The sequence below is a fragment of the Lycorma delicatula genome, chromosome 4 (assembly GCF_047948215.1).
Source record: "Lycorma delicatula isolate Av1 chromosome 4, ASM4794821v1, whole genome shotgun sequence".
Lineage (NCBI taxonomy): Eukaryota > Metazoa > Arthropoda > Insecta > Hemiptera > Fulgoridae > Lycorma > Lycorma delicatula.
The window spans coordinates 58827262-58854207 of record NC_134458.1 but is presented as its reverse complement, the minus strand read 5'-3'; the positions used below and the strand labels follow the sequence as shown (position 1 = coordinate 58854207).

Sequence of the window (26946 nt, the reverse complement as noted above, 5' to 3'; positions counted from 1 at the left end):
TTTTAAGCGACAAAATCACAAATATATTTCAAAAGAAGTTTTTGGGCAATTTCATAAAATTCTGTCAAACAAACTCTATTCCAGATGCCAAAGTAGGTGGGAGAATGCCTAAACGAAAAAATATCTATTGAACATTTTAATCCTAAACAAAGCCTATGAAAATCACTGCATAAGCCAGCATAGCAGCACAAAAACAGTACGAGTCATAAGAAAATTTAAGCTTTTCTTATAAACAGTAAAGTCGGAATTAAAAGACAGTGAGAATGCAAAGAGACACAATTACACTGAACGATTCAGAAATTTTATTGGTGAAACTTACTTGATTTCATCCATTCAGTTTTTAATTTTACAGGCAATTAATTACCACATAAGCTTGAAGCTACAGTGTGGGAATATGAAACAGGAATTTTGTAACATATGAAAAATGACAAGCTTGATCAGGATTTGAACCCAGAACCTTCCAGATAAACAATTGAGACACTACCATTAACCCATTGAGGTCAGCATATAATAATCTAAATATGTATTAATAAATATAATCTAAATAATATTAAAATTATTTATAATATACCTTACGGTTTGAATGAATTTTTAAAGCACAGTGAAAAAGTTGGAGTGCGGGTTGGACTTCCCGGAAGTCAAATCTGGGAACTTTGATCTCTTAAACACCACATTTGAATCCACTACATTCATTTTTGGAAAGATTGCCAAAGCAAACATTGTATCGCAACAGATTGCATGTACTTGAATAGTAAAAATGTGAAATAAATGCATAAATAAACAAATAAATGTGAAATACATGCAGCCTTTCACGAGATCTGCTGATTAAAGTGTTTTGAAACATACTGAAATATAGCCAGAACCGTACAGGTGTAGAAAAAGGTAACTTTCAAATTTTTTTATACGCTCTTCTTAATAACCAGCAACTCTTACCGTGCAATAAAACTTATTAAATAGTAATAAACAATTTGCATGTGTATATAAGTTTGTAGAATTATTAATCTTTAAAACCACGTACACAGAAAATTTCAGAATAAATTATATAATTTAAACGCTTTTAACTTATGTGAAAACAAAATCCAGAAGGTTAACTAGCTGCTTATTGGCTGTTACAATAACAGTTAGCATTTACTAAAAAAAGTGATGAAAATCAATGCAGCACCAATTTCTTTTCAGTATAACAATATATTATACATTAATCCATCATCTACATCTACAAACAGCAAACAAAGACAACAGTATGAACCATAAAAAATGTAATAAACAAAGCATGAATTTAACAGAGATAACATAACTGAACAGTAAATAACATCATATGCACTCACCGCTAATGAAAGTACTGAGTGTATGAACCCATCTGTTTATAAGATGTGGATCACTATGGCTTAGTGACATTACATTGTACAACCATTTATTTTTTTTCTCTTTCGATGCATAATGCACATTAAAACTGAGATGCTGAATAACAGGGCTGCCGCTACCACTCACATCATTTATTGTATCACAGTTATTACTATTACTACTACTACTACTACTAACACCGGCATCAATCACTACAGGAGCTTCACGATAGCAGCAAGAATGGCTTTTATTATGATTATAAGAAACAGCAATGATGTCATGTAGCGGTAAGGTTCGGCGGGCTAAAACATAGTTAATAAAAACAAAATTTATAACAGTCTAATCACTCTGTAATCATGATGAAATATAAGCTGAAAACAAAAAATGATTGAATGTGATGAAATTAACGACAGACTGCAAAAATATACAAGACAATTCTAGGATAATATTCTTTGTACATTGAACATTACAAAAGTAAAAGAGTGCCATGAACATAACAAACAACATGCAAATTAATATAACTGAAACTAAGAAATGTACTGCTGTTCACACCTTTAAATTGGTCTAGGTTGGATGCAAACATTACTGCTAATCACATGATATGTGCTAGTACTATTTTACTAAATTTCAGAGCTTAATTTCTCATAAATGGTTCATACAATTTTGCTAAAATCTATGGTTATCAATGTGTAGAGTAAAAAATTTCTCTGGTTATTTTCAGCACCTGCAGGCAATTTTCACTACATTATTGAAACTTCTTTAATTTAAACGTACTTCACACTCTAAGCAGCTTTTGAAAAATATAAATCAGAAGGTCTGCATACTGGTATAATATCAACTTCTTACAACAATCCATATAAAACAATTATTTTTTTAATTTCTAAAGGCTCTGCTATTTAAGTGGATAACAAAAATAATACATACACTCATTACCTGAAGAAAGCCAAGAGATTCAAGTTTAGATAACAGAATGATTAACATGATTTTATCATCAAAAAATATCCTAATTTCATATCCTTTGATCTTCAGTCATGCTACTCCTTGCAAATTCCTAAATTTGATGTGATTTACCACTTTGCCCAAAACTACAACTGTTGCTCTACCCATAAAGAATCAGTCTTTACTTTTTTATCGACTTTAATCCAGCCTTATAAGAATTTTTAAGTTCTTAAAGTTGTTTTTCCAGATACAAACAGAAAATCAACAGTAGAAATTACATTCCTACCATATCAATATACTTTCTATATTATAGCTTGCATTCAAAATTCGTCACTTTTGTAGTAATATCGACTCAGTGAACTTGTTAACTGTTGTTAACCTCAAGTTATCAAAACTCAATTAATTATTAATAAGGTCCTGGGCATGACTACTCTGATAAGAGGACTCCTCTATCCTCTAGGGGATGATCATTCCATTCCTCTACACTCCCCTTCTTTACCAAAGAAACTGAGCAATTGTTAGCCATCATCTTGGCTCTATCTGCAACTACATGCTTGCACATTCTAATAGCCAGAATAGAGGCCATTTCTTTAAGATTGTTTTTTTTTTTTAGCTTAGCAAAGAGATGAGGCTTGATTTTTAGACTATCTGAGGACTGTTTGTCCTACACAGAAGTTTTCCAAGAATTAAACCAGGTGCCTATGGACAAATCCAGGTCTCCAACTTTCACAAAATCTAAAATCAGTTATTATTACCTTTATATGTTGCTACCATTACTATAACGAGTTTATTTTTTCAGACTATAAATAATTCCTCTTTTATGTACTTTAACTCATTTTCCTAAAATGCCTTTTATTAGTTTTTCAAATTCTTTTCAAAATCGACAGTTTCCAAATAAAAATTCCTCTCTTTCTACAATCCACCTAGAATTAATTAAAAAGCAAAGTCATTTTTTTTTTTGTATGCACATACTTATTAATTTGGTTAATGCCTTATTAAACCATTAGAAGTGAAGAATGCTTTGACATGCTTACTTAAATGATGTAATTTATTAATTATTTCAGTGAAATGAAGCGAATGCCTCTTTATTAAAATTTTTTGCTCGTGAAATTACATACTCAGAAAAATTTACTTCAATTTGTTTAGATTAGGCATTTTTTCATTAAATCAATATATGCCTACTGAAATGAAGTACAGAATATGAATACAACTGAAATAATAATAGTATGACTTATCTTAATAACAAATCAATAAAATTGTAATTTTTACGTAAAGTAAATTTTATGAATACCATAATCCTCTCATTAAATGGTTATTAATTATGTTACTACCACTAACTACTACTGAAGTAGTAACATTTGGTTATTAATGTTATATTACTATCAATTACTATAAATAATTATTACTTAACATTCTGAAGATCAAATCTCTGGATGCTTTAACCGCTTGCCTTATTTGTCTGATTAAACTTCCAGCAGCTGACTGTCAGCAAACAACTAATCCAGATTATCTTCTACAAGCAAATTTTTGCATGTTGTTCTTTTCTACACCAAATTAATTTATTTCAGTCTAATAATATAATAATAATACTGGACAATATTTATAACTGATCTTTAGCACCTGCATGATTAATCAAATACTCAATACCATTACTATAAATAAACATTTCATCTGGAAACAAAAATTATAGTTCATACTCTGTAATTCATTGTAACAATATAATACTTTGCAATTATCTATTTTTAATTCTTAGTTGAATTACTATGTATAAAACTACACTGGTTTACTTATTTTAGTGCGGTTATTAAATTCTATCTCTATGTATGTTCATCCTCTACCTTCCAGTGGAACTCTGATTCTACAGTTGATGCTTCAGTTTATTACTTTTACATACTACACGATTCCAGGAAAGGCCTGGGTTATTCCTTTAGGAAGCCTGAATCTCTACTTAGGTGGCTTTTGCATTTCTGGGTGAAAAACAATTTTTATTGCAGCATGTATTTAAAGTGGACAATTTACACTTGTTAAGCAATTATGTGCTGTTCCGATTTCAGATAAAAAAGATGTCTAGGTCAATTCCCTAATCTTCCAACAGCTTGTGAGCAGGACAGGGTGCCTACTGCTTAGAACTGGATCTTGAATCATTCTCTAGATGGAGTCACTTGTCTCATGCTACAGAATCTCTCCATGGATGATTGATCATTCTTTCTTAAAAGTCACTCTTTTCCTTCTTCCCACTTTTAGGGGGTCTGTAAGTGATATGTGTATATAGTTTCCCCACTTGATCCACAGTGTGCGGATTTGTAGAACTGATAAGTTGTTAGTGCAAGCCAGTGGAGGAGTTATACAGAAAGAAGAAAATAATCGGAGGACTGGGGAGTTTCAATATATTTGTTATTTAACTTTGTTCAATGCAAAAGTCCACTCCTAAAATATACGTTTCATAATGATTTTGAAAACTGAAAACAGTTGACAGAAATTCATGATTACTGCAATCAAACTAAACATCAAATATTCTATCAACTTCCATTCATAAAATAAAATTAACCTATTACAATTGTAGTAAGAAAATCTAAAAAGCATAAAAAACTTAGATTTATATATCTTACAACCAGCTAAGTTTCATAAAAAAAGATAACTAGTATTTTTGTTAAAACGGCAAAATATTTTTGAAAACCAAGCTTTAATAATGTTATAAATCCTTCTGTAAAGCAATAGTACACTCCTAAAATGCTAATATGCAGTTTTCAGACTAAAATCCCAATTACAGAGCTCTATTGTTTTAAACAATAGAACAATTAGACACAGCTTTGCCCGGATCAATGTTGGAATGCTTACACTGCACAAGAGCAAATACACTTTTTTTTTATCACAAAATCAAATATCCTTACATTATACTCAAAAAATAATCCTTCATTAACTAATTTTGAAAGAAAACTTAATAATCTGAACCATTCTAAGTAGTTATTTTAATCTAACCAAATATATAAATACCACCATTGAGTATGTCACCACTGGCCCAATATGTAGGCAATACGGTAGTAAATTCTGATTCTTTATTAAATAATCTGATTTCATGGAAATAGCTTTTCTCATCAGGCAGCAACAAACATTCAGCTGCAATTCCCTAGGAGAATAGGACATCTTTACACAGGATGAAAGTAACATGTTACTAATTAATTGCATCAAACCAACTTCTTAAATATATGTTGTAACAAAAATCTATTTTCCTCCATAAACAGCCAATAGCTTCAGGCTACCTAAAGAAAAAACCTTCCCCGTCAACAGAATTGTGTGGGATGTGAACTATAAAAAACCATTCAGCCACGTTCTCATGGGAGGTAATGACTTATAGTAAATATGCATTTACTATACCAATAGCAATACCAATAGGGGGCTTTACTATACCAATTGGGAGCATTTACTTATACCATGACCACAGTCTGTGTTTTTAAATAGTTTAATTTATACATTTTATAATTCAACATTTTTCTCTTTTAAAAATGTTTGATCCCAAAGTAAATTATTTTTACTTATAAACAAAAATTATTTTATATTAAAAGAAAATAATAATATTGATATATATTTGAGGTTTTTTTTTCTGTCATTTACATTTTTTTTTACGAAAAAAAACACATAGGAATCTAATTTTCTATTACACTTCAACTGATAATGAAGTTACATCCATAATTGTAAGAAATTGGAAGGGTGTGTAAGCACTAAAATGTTAAAAGTGTTTTGACAAAAATTCTGGTATCAATAAGAATGGTTCCAATGGTTTGGCAATTGTAACTACTGAATGAATTTATAATAATTTTCATGTAACTGAAGTCAGACTGATTTGTTTTTTTTTTAAATTATTTTTATTACTTCTTTTCTACAAATAAATAAGAATTATAAATTAAAAAACATCAAATAAATATATTAAAAACTAATAAACTAAAATCTCAATGGATATATAATAAAATGTTTAAACAATTATTTTAAATGTTTAAAATAAAACAATCATTTGTCGTTAATATCATTAAACATATTTAAGATAGCATTTATGAGCAATTTGTAATTTAAGAAATATTCTTCCTTCAGGGTCTTTGCAAAATTATTTTGAAAAGGCGTTAAAAAGAATTACATTAATAAACTTTAAAATCAAACTAAATAGAAAAGAATTTAAGGTAACTGGTTAAACTCCACACAAACACAATTCTTTGATTTATTATCTAACTTATATAAAATAAATACTTTATTCAGATCAAAACATAATTATAAGTAATACAGCTAATGTCAGGTAAATGGTAGGATCACTGATAACAAATAATAAACCAAATTAATGCAGCCATATTAAAAAGAAATTGATCAATTAATTTATGTGATGTTCTAAAAAATCTCTGGATATCTAGTTCAGCTTTGATGATTCAGGGCATCCCAGCAGCTGTGTCCCTTATTTGTGTAGTGAGGACACACCTATAGCTTGTTACACGTCTAGATCTCTAAACCAGGATTTGATAACTAGTACCTGGCAACAAAATGATGGCTAGAAGACAGTGCCATGGAACCACCACAGTAAAATATAATTATTTAGCCTTGGCCTCAAACTGTTCACCTCTGAAATGGTAAGGCAAGTACTAACCATTTACCCCAAAAAATGTTTTTTTTTTTTTTGGGGGGGGGGTTATTTTTTGGTTACTTTTTAATTCATTCAAGAATAAACTTAAATATTATTTAAAAGCCTTTACTTTATTATATTACAAAAACAAATTGTTTACATTAATTTAAAAATGTACAATTCTGAACAAAATTACAAGTTCTTTCTACAGATTAGTTATTTTTTAATAAATCACTGTAATTATGATTCCAGATTTACTGAATGCTTAATCAAATCATAATATTTATTTTAAATTAAACTTCAAGATGTGAACACACATTGCTTATAAATAAATAACAACTAATTAAAAAAATATGCCCAAAATCATCATACACAATTGTTCAAGAAGTCCCTGTTACCTCTCCATCCAATTAACATTTTGCTGTTTTGGAAGTCACATATATTCAATTCCTACAAAATAATTTCTTTACTGCAGTTAGCATCCCTGTTCTCAAATTCCACAGGACGCTTACTCTCTTCTTTCGGTTTTAAAGCCATGGTTTACATAAGCAGACAGTCACAATGTTTAAGAGTAGTTGGTGACATTTGTTTGGGTGTTCAAACTACACATGGGGGAAACAATGCCACAAATAATAAAGCATTTTATAAATACTTTAACAAGGATACACCTAGTGAAGCAACAATGGTTGATCAGAAGAAATTTGCATTTGGTTCTGGCAGTATTAAAGACAGGATTTATGCTGGATAAAAAAAAATGCATGTGCAAATATGTGTTGCCAGTGTTGAATTTGATTGAACAGTCTCCAATTAAATCTATTCACAAGGCTGAACTTAGTATACCGTGGTCAACAATGTATAATACATTAAAAAAAGGCTTAAATATGAAATCATTTCAACCAACTTTTATGAATGAATGGATTATCAGATGGAGACAGGGAACAGCGTGTTAAAGCCGTGCTTTATTAGCAGGATTTCTAAAAACAATGGTGATTCTTATTTGTGAATATGAAAAAGATGGTTAATACTTCAACTTCATGAGATAAAAAAACACCATGTATGTATGTATGTTTTAACATACATAAATGTTCAACATGTGTTAAGTCCCCAGCATATATTTTTGTATAGGGCATTGATTCTCAAACTTTTTTGCCCACCGCCCACAATGAGAATCAAAACCTTTCTAGTGCCCCTAAAATTTTTAAACTTATCATCTGTTAAAAATAATAATTGCAATTGCTGTTTTTAAACGTGGCATATCCTACTTCTGAGTTGAAACACATTTTAAATGAGAGCAATTATAACGCATATTTAATCATTTCTGCAAGTATTTTTATTAAAAGTGCTTTCAAAAAAATGTTACAATTGTATGTATATAGTTATTTAACAACAATAGTGGTAACATAATCAATAGAACAATACAATAATTAAAACAAAGCTTTCAATTAAAAAATTACACTTACATTAATGTGAAGGCTGAATCGTGCTTTAACGAGTTTGTTAATATCAGGCTTGAATTTACTTAAAAACAGCTGTAAGTCGCCACGTTGGGTAACACGCAGTTGATTTCTCGTTTTGGTTAGCAACGTTGCTATAGCACTAAATCCATGTTCAGACAATTACGATGGGAATGCTATCAGAAATCGCTGAACAATCGACCATAATCCAGGGTAGAGTTACAGGATTAGCTTTCACAGCCAAAATTCTTGGTAGACAATCTTGAATTTTATTTTTATTTCTTTGTTTGTTGTCAGTTCTATAAGTTGTTTTTCTAACTGGGATGATACTGCTGTGTTGAAATCTGGAAAAAGATCCAACACCCAGTCTAACATGTCCATATCTAAAATGTCCAGCAATTGTTCTTTGAAATCACCGTGGAGGTTCTCCAAGTGTTGGCAGTAAACAAGCAAGTTGTTGAAGAATACTGCTGATAAATTACGGAAGTTATTAAATTCACGTCTGCCAATATTTCTCATGTGTAATAGTAGTTTGACTACCAAAGCAGAACAACATTTTTTGTTTTAATCAAGTTCAAGTTGTAGGTATTTAATTTTAGTTTGAAATATCCGGAAAACATCATTTTTGCCATTTATTTAATCAGCCATCACTTCCTAGACCACCTGAAGGGCCCCAATTTTCTGTGGGCCTTTTACGGCCCTCTCTGAAGGCCTTCAGAGCCCACAAGGGGGTTATCGCCCACTTTGAGAACGAATGGTCTAGGGGTATATATTTGTTCTCGGATATACTATATATGAATCTACATTATATAAATTGAAATTACATAAATCCCCTTATTTGAATGGTTTTGAAATGCATGGTTTCAGTTTTACAGAATCATGTAAAAGGTGTTTTTTTTTAGAGTGACAAAACTTTGAATTGAAATAAAACACATAAAAAAATAAGTTTGAAGCCAATTTTGTTTTTATTTGAAGGATAACTTTCCAACATTTAATTTTTGAAAATAATTTCCGGCATATGTCCGGCATCACTAGCTTTGAGGAACCGGATTTCATCAGTCCAATTTTGAACCACTTTTTCAAGTAACTGGGAACATATTTCATGTTAATAACAAGAGTTATGTTGGTTTCCAAAGCATCAATTGTTGCTGACTTATCAGCATAAACCAGAGAATTTACATATCCCCCAAAAAAAATAATCCAGTGGCATTAGGTCACATGATCTTGGAGGCTAATTCACAGGACCATTTCATGAAATAATTTTGTTGCTAAATTGTTCTTTCACTAAATCGATTGTTTCGGTAACAGTATGAGATGTGGCACAATCTTGTTGAAACCAAAACTGTTGCAGGTCAATGTCATGCAAATTTGGAAACAAATTATCACCGATCATTGATCTGTAACGATCACCATTGACAGTAAGACGTGCTCCAGCTTCATTTTTTAAAGAAATAAGGATGGACAACACTTCCAGTATGTAACCCACACCACACAGTGCAGTTTTCAAAATGCAATGGAGCCTTGTAAATTTCCTGAGGATTGGTCTTACTCCATATATGGCAATGGTGCTTGTTGACATAGCCATTTAACCAGAAATGAGCTTCGTCACTAAAAAATTTTTCGATAAAAAAGTGGATCAGTTTCCAATTGATTTAGGTATCATTTACCAAACGACGCTTATTATGGTTTTGCAGCTTCAGTTCTTGCACCAATTGCATCTTGCATGGGTGTAAACCAAGATCTTTATACAAAATTTTCCATGTAATTGATGGACCAAGTCCAAGTTGTTGAGAACAGCAACAAATAGACACATTTGGTAATTCTTCAACACTGTCACTGACAGCATCGATATTTTCTTCTGTTCGTACAGTTCTTTGTCTTGTTGTTGGTTTTGCATCGAGCAGAGTAAATGTTGTTAGAAAATTATCAATAGTTCAACGAATAAGTTGCTGTGATGGAAGAATATGAGCACCATAAAAATTACTAAGTGCTCTATACATTTGACAAACAGACTGATTTTTGGAAATATATTTCCACAATTTGTAAACATTGTTGCGGCAACACTCTTTCCATGATCATATTTGCCAATGCTCACTGATCTGATATGACAAAACAAAATATCATCAAAACAAAACAATGACAGCTATCCCTATCAAACGTTCTATCACTCTAAAAAAAAAAGCACTCATTACTTGTAATAACATTATTATAGGAAAAAAAGAACTTAAAAACACCAATTAATTTATAAGACTATAAATGAAAATAATGGATTGAAAAATATTTTTCCATCTTCTTTTTTTGTCGTTCTGAAGGTTAAAATGTATACAGATTTTTTTTAGCTACTTTCTCAGTCATTTTTCACATGTTAATTTGATGTATTTATTTTCATTTATTCTCTGTACAAGTGTGTTGATCCGGGTGCTGATACATCCATTCATACACATGCTTTGTATTTTATAACCTTAAATTCTTCTATGTGATCTCAAGTGGCACAGATGTTTAGAACAGTCTTAGAATCATTTTTCTAAAAGCAAATAGTTTATACGGTCAGGTGATTTGAGATAGTGAATGAGGATGCCTGTCATTGCTAATTTTCTGTATAATTTATTAGATGCATTGTACAAAGATTTCAGCTAGAATGCTGGAAATAGCAGAATCCACAGGCAGGCCATTACATTTTACATTACAATCGGTTTCTAAATGTAATGTAATTTTGTTTCTTAATTTTTAGTATGTTTATTATTTCTGTAAAGTTTTCTTTGTTGTGTTTTAAGTTGTAAAAGGAAAGTATTTTTATATTTGAAATGTTAATGTATAATTTTGTTATGTCAATGATGTTAAACATTGAATTACAAGGTATATCTTCTATTTTGTTAATGAAGTTGGAGCTGTTTTTTTAAGTAAGAGTATATTTATTTATGATAAACATAATTAGAAAACAAAACATTCACAACAGTCCTGATATTTTAAATATAAAAACACATGGCATGGTAAATGAAACCCAATTCATATCCATCATACATTCCCCGTTTTCACCTTTGCAATTGAAAATATTCTGAAATGTTTTATTTATCAAACTGGTCCAGATTTTTATTTCAAAAATTCATACTTTTAATCTTACATTCACTCCCAAGTTCAGGAAGAATTTTGATAGCTCTTGATCAGTATGAAGGAACTGAATAAAAAAAAGAATATAAATGAAGGATAGAAAGATGATCTTACACCCACTGATAACGTAACTGTGATTAACATAACTCTGATTACAGAGAAAATATAATGAAGGTGAGAAAATTTGAGTTCCAAATTAATTGCTTGTCAAAGTCAGAGACATAGCAGTTCTCACTGTAAACAAATTACCATTGCACATATAAATTTCTGTTTGCAGTGTTTGTCAGAAACAGTAAATTTTATATACTTGTAAGAAACTCCTGGACATTTTCTTAGGCTTGCAAAAGAAGACCATTCATCAACTTAAGTATTATACGACAATGTTAATAAAGAAGAAAAACTGTCAGAACTCTACAGGCCATTGATTTTTAAAATATACTCCTCCAACAGCCAAAGTACAGCTCAAAGAAAGTGATTTATAAAGTCCACAAATACAGTAGCAGTGAACTCATATGCAACAAAAAGGGCTAAAAGGTAATAGTAAAGAGAAGATAAAAAGTTTATTAACATTAACTAGATGGCTAACTTTTTAAAAATTCTATAAAAAATAAATTATATTCAAATCCTGAATTCTGCTTTAAAACGTTCACTATCCCAATCTGAAGATTAATAAATTAAATTTTGTTCTTTTAGATTGATTTCATAAAGCAATTTTTTATACATTACTAACATAGTAACAGTTTAATGGTCCAAGGCGAGGTGGTAACCACCTAATGATCTGATGATTCTGCAAGATATGAAACTTCTCAATGTGGAACATTGAAAATAAAAAAACAAAATAGAGAGAAAATGTTAGGTAAAGCTGTGTTGATCCACTTCCCATAGAACTCCAAAATTAGATAATGCTGGATGCAATTTTCACTCGATTAAATAACAGCACAATATTGGAAATTTTTGGCTAATGATCTTAGGAGTTAATACCTTAAAAATAAACCGTATTCAATACCGTCACCAAACTGTATTCAACTCGCCTCTACCATATGAAAGATTAATGGAATCTGTAGTAATCCTATTTTTTGAATACCTTTATTACAGCAAGTTCAAGAAGTCACCATGCTCATAAACAAATGTACAAGGGTGAATCAAATTTAAACGGTAATTTTGCTATTCTACGCAGCAAGCAGTTCCAAGCTGGATGGAAGAGTGGGGTCCTAATGTTCGGTGTGTTAGAGAGGGAGAACTAGCTTGGTTAGCTCCTCTGCTCTGTTCTGTTGTCAGTACAGCCATGAGTGAGCAAGAGGTTCTGTCGTTAGTAGCACAATGCATAATCATAATATTTTTAACTAATGAAGACTTTAAACCCATGGAAATTTTAACTCGTTTAAAGGTACAGTTTGGGGATGCTTCACTGTGCCAGAACCGAGTGTATACATAGGCCAGACAACTTAAGGGTGGGCGAGAAAATAGAAAACGAAAGTCATGATCGATCCCCAAGGTCAAGTCTCACAGTTAACATCAATGTAATTCGAGAGCTTATCAAAGGTGATCGCCAGTTCACTGTTGAAGAAATCATGTCAGAAGTGGGTATCAGCTATGGGAGTGTTCAACCCATTATCACTGATCACCTTGGCTAGGAACCGAGGGAGTGGTGTGGCAACCAGAAATGTCACAAGGCAGGTGTTCTTCTTCCTCGGGGGGGAATTGAAATGACCACCTTGACTTCCCATGCAGCCATGAGGTGTAGCACCAGCTCAACAACGGTAGTTTTATATGATAAAGTAAATGTCACACAGGACTCTGCGATGGAGCTGAGTGGGAGTAGAAGATCTGTACTCCTCTTCCTGGTAGACCAGACCGGAATCTGTAGTTAATCAAACTAGGGGTTTGAACTATAAAGTTGAGTTTACTAAGGGAACTAGGAATAAATTCTGTTGTTGAGAGCATCATTTTTTGTGGTATGTTATATACTGAATTTGCCTTGAATTTTAAGAGAAATTTACTCACAAACAGCTTATTATAATGAAGAACTAGGCATGGGGTTCATGCTTCTGTGAACTTGGTTAGCTAGTTCAGAGAGCAATAAAGTAAGACTGTAGAACAGGCAAGATGTCTGAAAGAAGCCTACAGCGAAGGCAAAGGCTGAGACATAATTCACTGATGTAGATGTCTACCGAGGCATTTACATTGGTGGCATCTCAATGAGGCCTGGCTTATTACTGTGAGATGTAAAAAGCTAGAGGGTCAAAAGACGACCTCCATTGAAGCCCATCAGGGCTAGGAACAAGGGGGTTGGTGTGGCAACCAGAATTGTCACAAGTTGGGTGTCTTCCCCTACAGGGGTTGGGATGATCACCTTGGCTTTTGAAAAATTAGTGCTCAATCGGTTTCGAGGTTGTTGACCGAAAATCAAAAACAGGTAAGGTTGGAAATCAGTGAGACTTCTGAATCGATTTCGGCAAGAAGAGGACGATTCTTTTAGGCGTATCATCACATGTGATGTGACATGGGTCCATCAATAAACTCCAGAGTAAAAAATGGCGAGTATGGAGTGGTGAAGGAAAGATGAGGGTTGGCCAGTGAAGGCCTAAACCCGTCTATCAGCCAGCAAGGTTCTTGCAATGATTTTTTATTTTACTCAAGAAGAGTTTTACTCATTGATTTTCTCCACAATCAACGAACAATGAATGCGGCTTACTATTGCCAGCTGCTACAGTCAACTACAGCCACCTACCGAAACAAAAGACGGGATATGCCCATCAGAGATGTCATCCTTCTCCATGACAATGGTAGGCCTCACACAGCAATTTTGACAAGGGATAAATTGGAATAAATGCACTGGAAAACCCTTGACCCTCCTCCCTACAGTCCAGATTTATCCCCTTGTAACAATTTTTTGTTTGTGCCCTTGAAAAAATCGCTTGAGAGGAACAATTCAAAAACAATGAAGACGTCGAGGAGCACATCCGCAACTGGTTGATGATTCGTCCTCAAACCTTTTATGAACAAGGAATATTCAAGCTTCCAAATTGGTGGCAAAAGTGAGTAGATCGTGCAGGAGACTATATAGAGAAATGATGACGGTATGAATTGTGTATATCATTAATCAATAAATTTTATAAAAAAAGATTACCGTTTATATTTGATTCACCCTCGTATGTCAGGGAACATGGTACATAAAACGTTTATATCTCTCACATCTTTAATTTAATGTAAACAATTTATGTTTATAACAGAATAAAGTAAAGATCTTTTAAAGTGACATTTACAGTTATTTTTTAATGTCACGATGCTAATTATTAATGCTTGTCATATCGTTTTGAAGGTGAGCTGTTCAAGGTCCCGGATAAATGTTATTCTTTAATATAATTGCTTATATTAAAGCCTTTACTTTAACATAATGCAAAATTGCATAATCAGGTATTTTTATTTTTTATTCATGTGATCACTAAATCACATAGTATGTTTACTATTTCTGAGAAGTGTTCTTTGTTGTGTTTTAGGTTATAAAAGAAGAATATTTTTATATTTGAAATGTTAATGTAACAACGTGCAGGTATAGATACAAACATATAGATATAGCCTTGATACTGTCTTCCATCCACCATTCTGGTGCCAAGTACTAATTAGCATCAAACCCTGGTTCAGAGATCTAGTGATGTAACAAGCTGCAGGTACCCTCACTACTAATAACAGGAAACATAGAGAGACTTCTCAGGCATATTGTAAAATAATTGATAATAACATTATAAATTATGGGAGTACCTTTTCTGTTGTCAGAATTTTTACAGTACTATTTATTTTACTATGCAACATATAAAGCAATTTAACTGATAGTTTTTATACTTAAGAGGAAAAACTTTTCCTAATGATTGCATTTTCACACAAAATTATAAAATATTTACTACTTCCCATACACTGAATTATAAAAAAATCAATTGCTACCTGAATGACTGTCAAAAAATAGTATTTACAATTATCAATGCACAAAATGTGTATTTGGGAACATCTAAAGATTGATATATTAGCTTTTTAACAGTTTTTTTTTTGTTTGCAAAAGAAAATAGTACATAAAATTAAATCTGAAAACATGAAATAACTTAGAATAAAAATAAAAAATATAAAAAGAATTTACAAAAAGGTTTATATTAATAGTTAATTGTATTTTTGAGTTCATCTCCTCTAACTTTTCATAAATTTTATTATTTCTCCCCACATGGGAAAGTCTACATTTCACTCCAGCCTCAAAAATATTTACATCTCTCCACCTTACTATTAGATGCATTTTAAACATTAAAAGCATCCAGTGCAAGACAAACAGTTCGATTACATATAAATATTTCTGTAACATTTCATATGAATGCCTATAATACACATATAGACATACAGTATCTCAAATTAATAAAAATGCTCTCTAGTGCATTTCTAGTAAATTATCACACAAAAGGATATAAAACATGAGTCAGTTTTTTTTTAGGCTTTACTAAAAAATTGCACTGTATGAGGAAAACAAATTGTATTAAACCTAACAGAATCACTGTGACACCACACTGACTAATTAGAAAATATGACAATGTTAGAATAACAAGGAAAATGTAGTACTTTCCTATTGTCTTCACCACAATGTAATTTCTCATACTTTCATGAATTAATGCATTAATTCTCTGAAACTTCGTCCTGTTATGTGGTTATTTGTTGAATAATATAATTGATTAATTTCATTATTTACTTAAATGTTGTAATCTTCATCATTAAACTGAATGTGTACAATATGGTACACTATTACTATGAAATATAACCTAACTAATAAATTCATCTGCTGTATAGGCATGTTTTTCAATCAAGTCTAAGATCTGAAATATAATTTCCATTTAAGAATAAAAAATAATACAGATTTCAACTCATATGTGAAAGTAATATAATAAATAACTGTGCACTTAACTTTAAACATTTTTATCTACCACAAAACTTTAACTTATAACTTAGTATTTACTCCAAATTATGATTCCCTTTCCTTAATATAATTAGCAAGGCAATGGGAAAATTCCAGTGTGATAATTAATTTAACAAATTGACAGTTCTTGAATTACTAATTGCTATCTCCACTACTACCAACAGAAAAATAACATTCCTAAAAACATATTACAATTTAGAAATTAGAAAATAGTCATCCTTTGCGAGAGTTAGAAAATTTAAGTCAGCTTCCTAAATGAAAATACTATAATTCTGCCAATAACTAAACTTTTGCTTTATATATTTAACTGAATGTCACAATGAACATTCTAATTTTATTGAAAATATTTCTATGAAATCATATGCCAATGAAAACTTTCACAGCAACATGATGGATTAACACAAATCTATTCAAATTAGAAGAAAAAATCATAATGCATTCCCTTCATATAAAATTCCATAAAACCATTGTTAAGACATACAGATTTACAACAGGAATGTAACTAAAGGTTGATAGTCTCTTTGCTAAGGACTGACAATACCCTTTGAAACTTAACAACACAGCCCTATTATCAGTCCTAAATATTTGCTGCATAAACTTCACTTGATTCCACATTTTTAAAGTAAATAACATAAATTTGTAAAATAAATTTAATATTATACTCACTGTATGGTGGAGCTTCATTTTCCCAAATCAATGTACCTTGATTGAAGAGGACCTTAAACTTTTTCTTCTGTATGACAAAAGTACTAAGTAAAACAGTGTCCCAAACATCACCATCTAAACAAGCCTCTGTCATTTTCCATAGGCACAGTTACCTTTCAAGAATTAAACAGAATAAGGTTATACATATGCTGATAAGTTGAATTTCATTGCAAACACTGAAAGCCTCACATGCAACTTCAACTCCATCGACGAGTAACAGTACAGACTAGCGATAACACATCGCTTGCCTTTCGACGAAACACAGTAACTGACTGACATATTAACGAAAACATTAAAATTTCGTACCACTAATAACCAAACATCAGCTGATGACACATGTAAAAATTACTGCGTCAAAACTGACAACTTAAAAATGGTAATAATAAAATCTCGAATTGACGACCAAAATTTCACTTTGTTTTCATTTAGAATACGAAAACATTAAATGTACATTTGATGAATTTTTTAATTATATAATATATAATTTAGTACGACAGTTATATAGTAAAAAACATTCAATTTTTTTATAACTGATGCCACAAAAATGGAGAAAATATTTCTTCTTTCTCGGTTTTTACCTGAAAAACCATTTTGAATCTTCTAAGAAACGTAATAATAACCCGATATTTACGAATCGTTGTTTCCTTCGATGTCGGCTCTTCCTATCATTGCGAAAGTATATCGTGTTAGACGGCGTAAATCCAATCACTATTTAAAGTATGCCTTTTCACAATGCTAGTGAAGTCTATATATTTTGCGGGTCTATCGTATACTGTTTAAGACACATATAAAAACATAATAATATATACATTACTACATACTTTATTAGTTTTAGTGTTTACATTACGTATGCAAGTATATACATATTTTTTTGTTTTACCTTGTTAAACATTTTCCTTGGTTATCGCGCTCAGGCAGCAACAGTGAAAGGGCTTTCAGCACCTTTTACTGATCCGAATCAATAGCTCCAATCAAAATAGTGAGCTATATCTTATTTAGTTAGGTTAGAGTTGAAAAATAAACTACGCGTACGAGTCCTGAGGCTCTGAAGCATCTCCTACAAATCCTGATGGATGTAAAAGAGCTACGCGACGTTAATAATCAGTAACCATGCGCTATTATATTTTACAAAAATTATACATATATTTTAAATTTAAATAAATTAAGAAATTTTATTTGAGTTTTTTAAGAGTTATGAAATCGTCAATTGTTCACAAACAGTAAAATTGCTCTAATATCTTGCATTAAATTTCTACGATAATAAACAAATAATGAATTCAATTAAGTTATCATTATCTGATTGTGAGAAATCCGTAGTGTTGTCAGTATAAGAGATACAATGATAGGCTCAATTTTGTTTTCTAATATATTATCCAGTTCCCAATAATTTGGTTCAACAGTATCCGTTAAATGTTTATTACAGTTTTTCCATTCCTGCGGCCCGTTTTAGCGATGGCTTTTAAGCATAAAATTTTAACATCAGACATTTTAAAAGTAGTATTTTCTGACGCTACGCAACTTTTGATTTGTCCTCAAATTTACTCAATTGGGTTGAGTTCACAATGGTAGGGAGGTAATCGAAGCACGGTTTTACCACTGGATCTTGCTAACTCATCAATTTTATGCACATTAAAATTACTTTTTATATGCGAAATCCTTTGCAATAATTGGACCTTAAGTTCTCCTCTTCAAAAATCACTTTCTTGAACTAAACCACATTTTGATATCATTCTTTTTCCAAGATACGGTTGAAATTTGTGCTTTTTACATGAATGGCAAGGGGCGTTGTCTAAAACAATAACCGAATTATCTTCCAGAAGAGGTAACACATTGCTAAAGTATTTCTAAAAAGACGCGCTGTTCATCTTGTTATGATAGTTATGTAGATTTAGATTCAAAAATCCAGAGACCAGTATTAACAAACCCGGTATCACTGCTGATTTGCGTAATTATGAGACGCCTGCCTTTACCCGATGGAGCCTTATTACCGGTTGATAAGCCACACAGAAACCATTTTTTTTTTTGGCGAATTCACAGCTTTATCTTCCAAACGAAATTTTTCGTGTGGCCTTCGTTGACCCAAGTTTCATCCATATAATCTTATTATTATTTTAATTCTTATATATTTCTTTATTCTATGTCCTTCTTCCTTCATTTTCTTTATTTCAATGAGGTAATGTCTTATAATGACATCATCCCTTTCAATTACAGCACTTTCCCGGCCCCGTTTTTCGTATTTAAAATTCATACGTTTTAACAATTTATAAAAAGTTGTTCTTCGAAAATCTGGTAGATTGTTATTGTCACTTACAACTCGTTAAACTTTGTCTATTGTAGGCAGTTCGTTTCGAAAATAAATTCTAGTACTTTTTAGGAATCGCGTTTTTATCGAAATTGCCAACTTTTTCTTCAATTGACCTGCGGGGTGAATAGGAGACCGTAATGGTTTTCTATTCACCCCTTAGGAGACCGTAATTCATTAATAGATTTATACTCGCGAATCACGTTGTACACTGAAGCAGCACAACTTCCATTTATGTTAGCAGTTTTATTAACGACATTCGAAATCAACGTCGTTGGATTTCTCTGTAATTCGGACAAGGATAAACATAATAATTAGAAGATTTATTAATAAACTTGAAAAAAAAATGAAATAATAATGGAACATACAAAAACTGTAAATATTGTTACTGAAAGAACTATTATATTCAAGTCATTAAAATCACTATGGAGCTATGTTTAAAAAAGTGGGTTCAATTCATCATTTTAAAATATAGTCTTACACAAACTTAAAAAACTCAAGTGATTTTACACCAATTGTGTTACTTTATTCCAGGAAAATTTTACAGATTTTCCATATATCTTTAACTACAATATAAAGTCTGAAGTTTATTTGTAGTATATTTTACTTTTGTATATTAATGCTTTTTTTGATTGTATCGTATTGCTTTTCCTTGGTGCAGTAAGATGGTGTTATCAACACATTTGTAATAAATATTACTTTGTGAAGATATTTGCTGTTGTCAATTGTGTGTTCTGTCATACAGAAAAACTTCTACTCGAGTTTCAGCTTTGGCAGAAAATTGACAGTGATAAATACTCAAATTCACAATAGCTCAAACCATCACTGACTACTCTACACACCTGTGAATCACACAGAATTCATCACCATAAAATACCTTAGCACACAAAAACAGACATGACACTTGTACAGAAAATAAATAAAAATAATTAATATATATCTACACAGACTGAGAAAAATGTTTTCAATTATAAAACATTTGTGTTAATGTAGCCTTAAGAACAAACAAATTATGCAAAATATAATCACCAAAAAAACACAATATTCTTGGAATATATATCTTAAACCATTTGAACTGGACAATGGTCTACATTGGTTAAATGGGATACAATTTCAAACAACAATACAACACACAGTTGACATGAGCAAGCTAAAGGGGTTTTCTCAGATAGATTCTCTTCATGGTAGAGATATTGAAAGATTAGATTGAAGACTTAGTATAACATAAATTTGGCAATGAGGATATAAGAAAACAATGAGATTGGTAGTTGCATTGTTTCTCATAATGTAATATCTTAATAGTCTTTTGCTCAATAAAATACATAATTCCATATTTAAAAATAGTTGTCATAATATTTAAGTGATTTAATATATGGGATTATTAACAATCTGCATAAACAAAACGATGTTCAGTAATTTTAGAAACCTTCTACTATTAAAAAATTTGGGTAATTCTTGAAAAAAATGAAAAATACCTAATAATTGATAGGACAAAATCGAATAAGCTTCTTATCTTACTGAATCTATTCTCTTTTTTGGAATCTTAATTTTCAAAAAAAAAAATTGCCTTTATGTAGTAAAACACAAATATAAGTTACCATTAAAAATGGTCTATTCAAACAGTTTTCATCATGAAATTAATCAACATTGTGTTAAATGAATAAGCTTTCACCCTTAAATAACCAATTTTTTTTTTAATGATAAGCCCTTAATTTTTGAAGAAAATTAAAAAACCCAACGCGAAAAATGATTTCTTACAACATAAAAATAGATCCAACATTAAATAAATTCTTACTCTATCACTTTTTATTTTACAGAGATGAAAATCCAAATTTCAAAAAAAGATATCTTTTTTCAGTAAAAACAATATTTTTCTTTGAATTTTGTAAAAAACCTTAGGAAGCAGAAAATTCATTTACTTAATTAAAGTTGAAATTTTGAACATTATTTTTTCAAATAAAAATTATACAACAAAATTTTTTACATTTACAAGTTTTTCTTCACTTTTTCATAGGCAATTATAAATAAAGCTACATGGCATATACACTAAACTAAAATGACCAATGAATAACAAAGACATTGTGAACATTTGTCTCAAAGTTAAGAATGACATAATTTTCATGGTTTTCTACTGAATTGAACGATTACAGGACAAGCACTGCATCAGTTCTAACAATTTGTTCATAAAGGGGATTTGATACAGTAGGTCATAGCTGATTTGGAATGGAACAAAAGAGCTACAAACCATCAGATGAGCTCTTCCTTCAAAAAGCTCAAAGTCATACGAGTAGAAGTCTGCTCTCATGTCTGTACGAACAGATTATAAACTTGGCTGGTTTCAAACTAATTCTTATCAACATGAATTAGGATTTATTTTTTAAGAAACAGATCCAAGAGCCAACATGCTCTTGAGCTTTCTAATCCCTAGTCTGCATAATACAATTTTTGCATTGTTTTCAGGGTATTTCTACATTACTATCAAAATTTGGAATAATGCTCGTCAGTGGTAACATTTACATAGGATGAATGGATATTTTTGTTATGTAAGGGCCTTCATGGGGTTGAGATATACTCGGGAAAACTTGATATCAATTTGAGATGGATATCATCCTCTCCAGATTACAATTAAAATAATCATACTTAGAGAACAGTTGCCCTATTTTGCTTCCTAAAATAGAAACAGATAACTAGGAAGTATTTATTTTAAAATCGACTACCCATATTTATTCTTAATTCAGTGTACTTTACAATACTTTCAACCAGTGGTGATTTGTAGCTAAAATTAGTGTTGGTGCTGCTCCAGAAAATTTTTCAAGGCCATGGTTAAATGAATCAATTAGAATAGCTGTAAGCAGGATAATAATCTTATTCTATACTTTATCACATTCAAGAATATGGTACATGGTTTTAAGCACATTGCGCTTAAAAACCGTATTTGGTTTAACCGAATAAATAATAAAATGTCAATACAGATAATATATTTTAATATTATTAGATACTAACTTAATAAAATATTCACTTAAAAAAACTATAGTCCAATGGTACTTAATTAAAATTTCTATGTACACAGAAATAAATACGTAATTATTTTCTACTAATTACCTTCTCTTTTACCCTTCCAACATGTTTTTGGACAGATATGGTGATCAAAGAGCCCTTTGTGCCATCTTCTGATCACTACTGGAGAAACAATTAAACCACTTTCATATTCCTTCCACCGACTAAACTAGAAAAGGGAATGAACAAGGAACATTCCATACACACGCAGAGTAAAAAAAAAACTACCTTCCACCAGCATGCCAAGGTCGGCACTACAGGAGCAACAGTGCTCTCTCTCCCTCGCATACAGCTCCTATGTGTGCATGTGCATAACAGCCAAACACCATGCTGCTGGAACTGTGAAGTGCACAGTTCCACATGAAGATTTTTGTATTATTTTTCATAAACTGGGTGATGGCTATCAACATTAAGCTTAAAGATTATATATTGTACAAGTATGAAGAAAGAATTAAAGAAAAAAGAAGTTATTATATTAAATGTTATCGATAATATCAAGTAAGTGGAAATAGGGGGTGCTGCAGTTCCAATGCCTATATGCAAGCTGCCACTGCTTTCAACAAAAAATAAATGTTACTGTGATCTTGTTATTGTGTATTAGCATGGAGAAAGGGTTCTTCGATTTGGTTGTTACTTTTTTGTTGCATTATGCTCGTAAAGCTTTGTTCAACATAAGTCTGTTTTTTTGCAATTTCTTGGAGATTGTTTTATAGAAAATCAGGTTAATAGAATTTAAAAAAAAAATTCTATTCATTACATTTTTTTAAATTTATTTTAAAAATGCTTAAAATTAACTTATTAATAACAAATATTTTTATATAATTAGTATGTTACATTAAACAAATAAATTTATTACTAGCACTTCCAGTATTAAGTTCTTTTAATTAATCATTTTTACAGCTATTTTCTTTCAAAATATGTTATGAAATTTAAATATGTAAAGTGTAATCATTTGTTACAATTTAAGTATTTTTAGTAAAGGCTATATTTTTTTGGCAACCTGAAAAATAATTGTTAGAATATAGTAAATTAATTTACCATTTTTATAATAAATACAAGTTACTTGTGACAAACGTTATTTGTTAGTGCAATTTTTGTCAATTATTCTAATTTTCATGAATTGTAATCTTTTATAGTTATATATTCTTAAAAAAAGCTATCCTCTCATAACTATTGGTAGGCCTATGCATATTGTAAAATATGAAGATTAATTACCATTTATCTTCTAACATTTTTATTGCAAATCAAGAAACTAATACTAACTGTTAAAGAAAGAATTTCAATGTTAATATATAGAAACCTTTTTTGTTTGGAAAATTATTCTATAATTTTGGTAAATTATAACCTAAAAAACTGCCTAACATTGCTGACAGAATATTAAACCATACATTTTAAAAGCCATTGAATAATATCCAAGAACAATTGGAAAAATATATGCCAGAAGCATTATAGCAGGCAGGTTGCAAACTGTAGGAGTAATTTATATCCCAATTGGTGATGCACACCTGGTGTCATCGCATATTATCAAGGTTCTGATAATTGTTGACTAAAAAAAAAAACTAGTTATGTACTAATATAATTTATTAAAATTTTAAGGACGATATATTTCACTTTCAAACATCATTCCTTATCAAAATTTTTAGCAATTTTAAATTAAATTTCTTTCTTTCGAAGGTGAGATTAGGGGTATTGAGATTGTGGAAGCAGATTTAGACTGATCCTACAATTTAAATATCTCATGAATTGCTATCAGTAGAACATATTAACCTTATGAGCAAAGATCAATGAAATTAAGTTTGAAAGTTGAACTGAATAGCCAACTTTCTAGTCTGTTAATTTGCTTGTATACATTCTGTATAGCGGCAAAAACCATGTGCAACAGCTGCACAGTTATCTGGTAATTTTAAATTAAAAAGTAAAACAGCCAGGGTGAAAATGATGAAGGAAAACATTAGTCACTGGAATGACATGTTTAAGGTAACATATTTTATAATAAAAAATGTTACATATAATTTTTATAAAATGCTAATTGGTGTAGACTTTATCAAATTGTTGACATAGAATGAAATGGCAACATTATATCTTGCGTTTTTTTTTTCACCTGTACAGTAGACAAAATCAAAAGTACAGTACTGATTTACTTGCTTTTCTGTATACTTCAGTAAACTATATGCTATTCTATGGTTTTTTTTCCCCAAATGAACATATTTTAAACCTAAAAATGATACTGGAGGTTTTACATAGATTCCAGCATCAGGAGTTATTGAACCAATACAACTCAAAGCGTATTCTTAATGATATGGTAATTGTTCAAATTTAGGACTATTTTTATCTGTCAACCTACACTTCATATAAAAATATTTAGTTTCTGTAGACAAGGATGACTTAACTCTATGTTTTATATATTACTACTAGTTTTACACACTGTAACTGTTTTCAGTCTTTTAAAGTTGCTGTTCAGAATTATACGTCATTTGATGAAGTTTTTTTATTACTTACACTTATTATTATAAGTGTAGTTAGATATATAAGCTCAAAAACCATGAAATGGTTTTTCAAAAATATTATCAACAATTTTTAAGAGCAGTTTTACACATATAACTACAGAAACAAATTACTTCATTGTATGTCAAGCACCTTTACTGGTGATGATTAGACATCTGACAAATTGATTAACATCAAATAAAAATGAAACAAATTACAAAACATTGCATTACTACCACGTGCCATACGTTTATGCCAAGAACTGCTGCTGCTGATGGAACTTGTGCCATTTTGGAAACATAATTTGTTACTCTTCCTTTACTTGTATTTATCTTAATGACATTTTTTAGCATAACAGAAAAGAAGCAATCTAAAATTTCTCTAAATTACTAACCTATGTTAATTCATGTAGCTGTAAAAACCTTAATTTTCAATACACTTCAATTTTTTAAATTAAAGCTACCCAAAAGAAAAATTAGTTATATTATCAATTAATACTGAGGGGGGTGGCGACCGGAAGCGTCACAAGATGGGTGTCTTCCCCCAACGGGGTTGGGATATACAGATATGTATAACAGAATAACCTTTTCTTGTAATTCACCCGTTAGCAATTGAAGGATTTCATGTTGTTGAAAAACGTTTTGCAGCCTAATAAAATTGAAAAATTTATACTTTTGTAAACAAAAAATGTGGCAGTCTCAGGACTAGCTGACAGAAGTAAAAACTTCAAATAATGAATACTGATAAGTGTTTTATAATTATATTTGATTATATTACTATTTCTGACTTGTGCTAATTTTATTAAAACATATTTAAATGATTTTAAAATGAATTGAAAAATATTAACAACAAAATTTAAATTAATTTTATTTATTAATTATTGGTAACAATAACAAAATATTTACATGTTAATAAAAAAGTGAGTACATAAAAAAAAGAAATACATTTTTGATGTTTTTATCCAGTATTCTTCACAAATATTATATGTTACACTTACACTGAATTTAAAAAAATTGTTTTTTTATTATTATTAATATGTATTGAAATATTTCATATAAACAAACACTTTGACATATAATAAACAAACATTTCAATGTATATATGTATACAAGCACAACTGAGAAGCAGTGTGGCATGGCTAACTATAATTCACAGTCTATCTTTATCGTATACTAATCTATATGTATACACGTGTATGGGCATGTACATTGAAAGAGAGAGATAGAGAGGCAGAATTATTGTAAATCACAAGCAGTTTTTTCTCCCACCTTCTGCTACTACATATTATACTACACACTCATATATGTGTATATATATTCTCGCTCTATGCCTTTTTCTCTTTCATATATATACGCTTATCATCTTGCATTACGTTACAGATTTTGATTACAAGTCAGAGATTTTTTCCCCATGTAATTCATATGTACAATAAATTCTGACATAATGCACCTAAAGAAGTTTTCACTTCAAAAATGCAGATGCTTAATTGAATACATTCACATATGACTGAACAACCTCATAATGAAAAGCTAAGATAAGTATGGAAATAAAAAAGCATTTATCTGAGTAATTCATGGAAGTTTGCTGACATGATTGTTGTCTTCTGTATGACAGCATAATTTTACTGCAAGATAATATGAATGAACAATGGTTATTAAAATATTATGTCGCCAATAAATAAATGAGAAGATAAACTCGGGTTTCTAATCTGGGCACTCGGAGAGGGTTTAGTTATTTTGATTTAATAGTGTTTAACAACTTATCTCTCCAATAAAAACACAGTGTGTTGGTTTTTTTGTTGTATGTGCTCACAATTTTATTTTAGCTGCTATTGGCATAAAGCATATCACGTGGTGTGCCAGGCGGCTGCGTGCAGCCACTGTTAAGCACTACCATATTGTAGGAAAAAATTGATTAACTGTAAAATAAATTGTATAGTGTACTATAAACAGTACGTTGTTTAATCCTATACTTATTTTTTTAATTTTGTTAAAAAACTATT

General features: G+C 30.6%; 1 protein-coding gene across 6 annotated transcripts in view; it reads right to left on the bottom strand.

The window, feature by feature from the left end:
- Cerk (Ceramide kinase) overlaps positions 1-26946 on the bottom strand; it is a 65489-nt gene that overhangs the window by 30752 nt on the left and 7791 nt on the right. The window contains exons 1-3 of one of the 6 annotated variants that reach the window (XM_075363035.1): positions 22506-22521; positions 17063-17214; positions 1326-1643 (exon numbers count right to left, since the gene is read on the bottom strand). In XM_075363035.1, the coding sequence (XP_075219150.1) occupies positions 1326-1643; positions 17063-17195 (451 nt within the window). In that variant the 5' untranslated portion in view covers positions 17196-17214; positions 22506-22521. Of the gene's footprint in view, positions 1-1325; positions 1644-3686; positions 3828-17062; positions 17453-22505; positions 22522-26946 lie in introns of those variants that run through there. The other 5 variants (XM_075363034.1, XM_075363038.1, XM_075363036.1 and 2 more) reach the window with 5 other exon arrangements.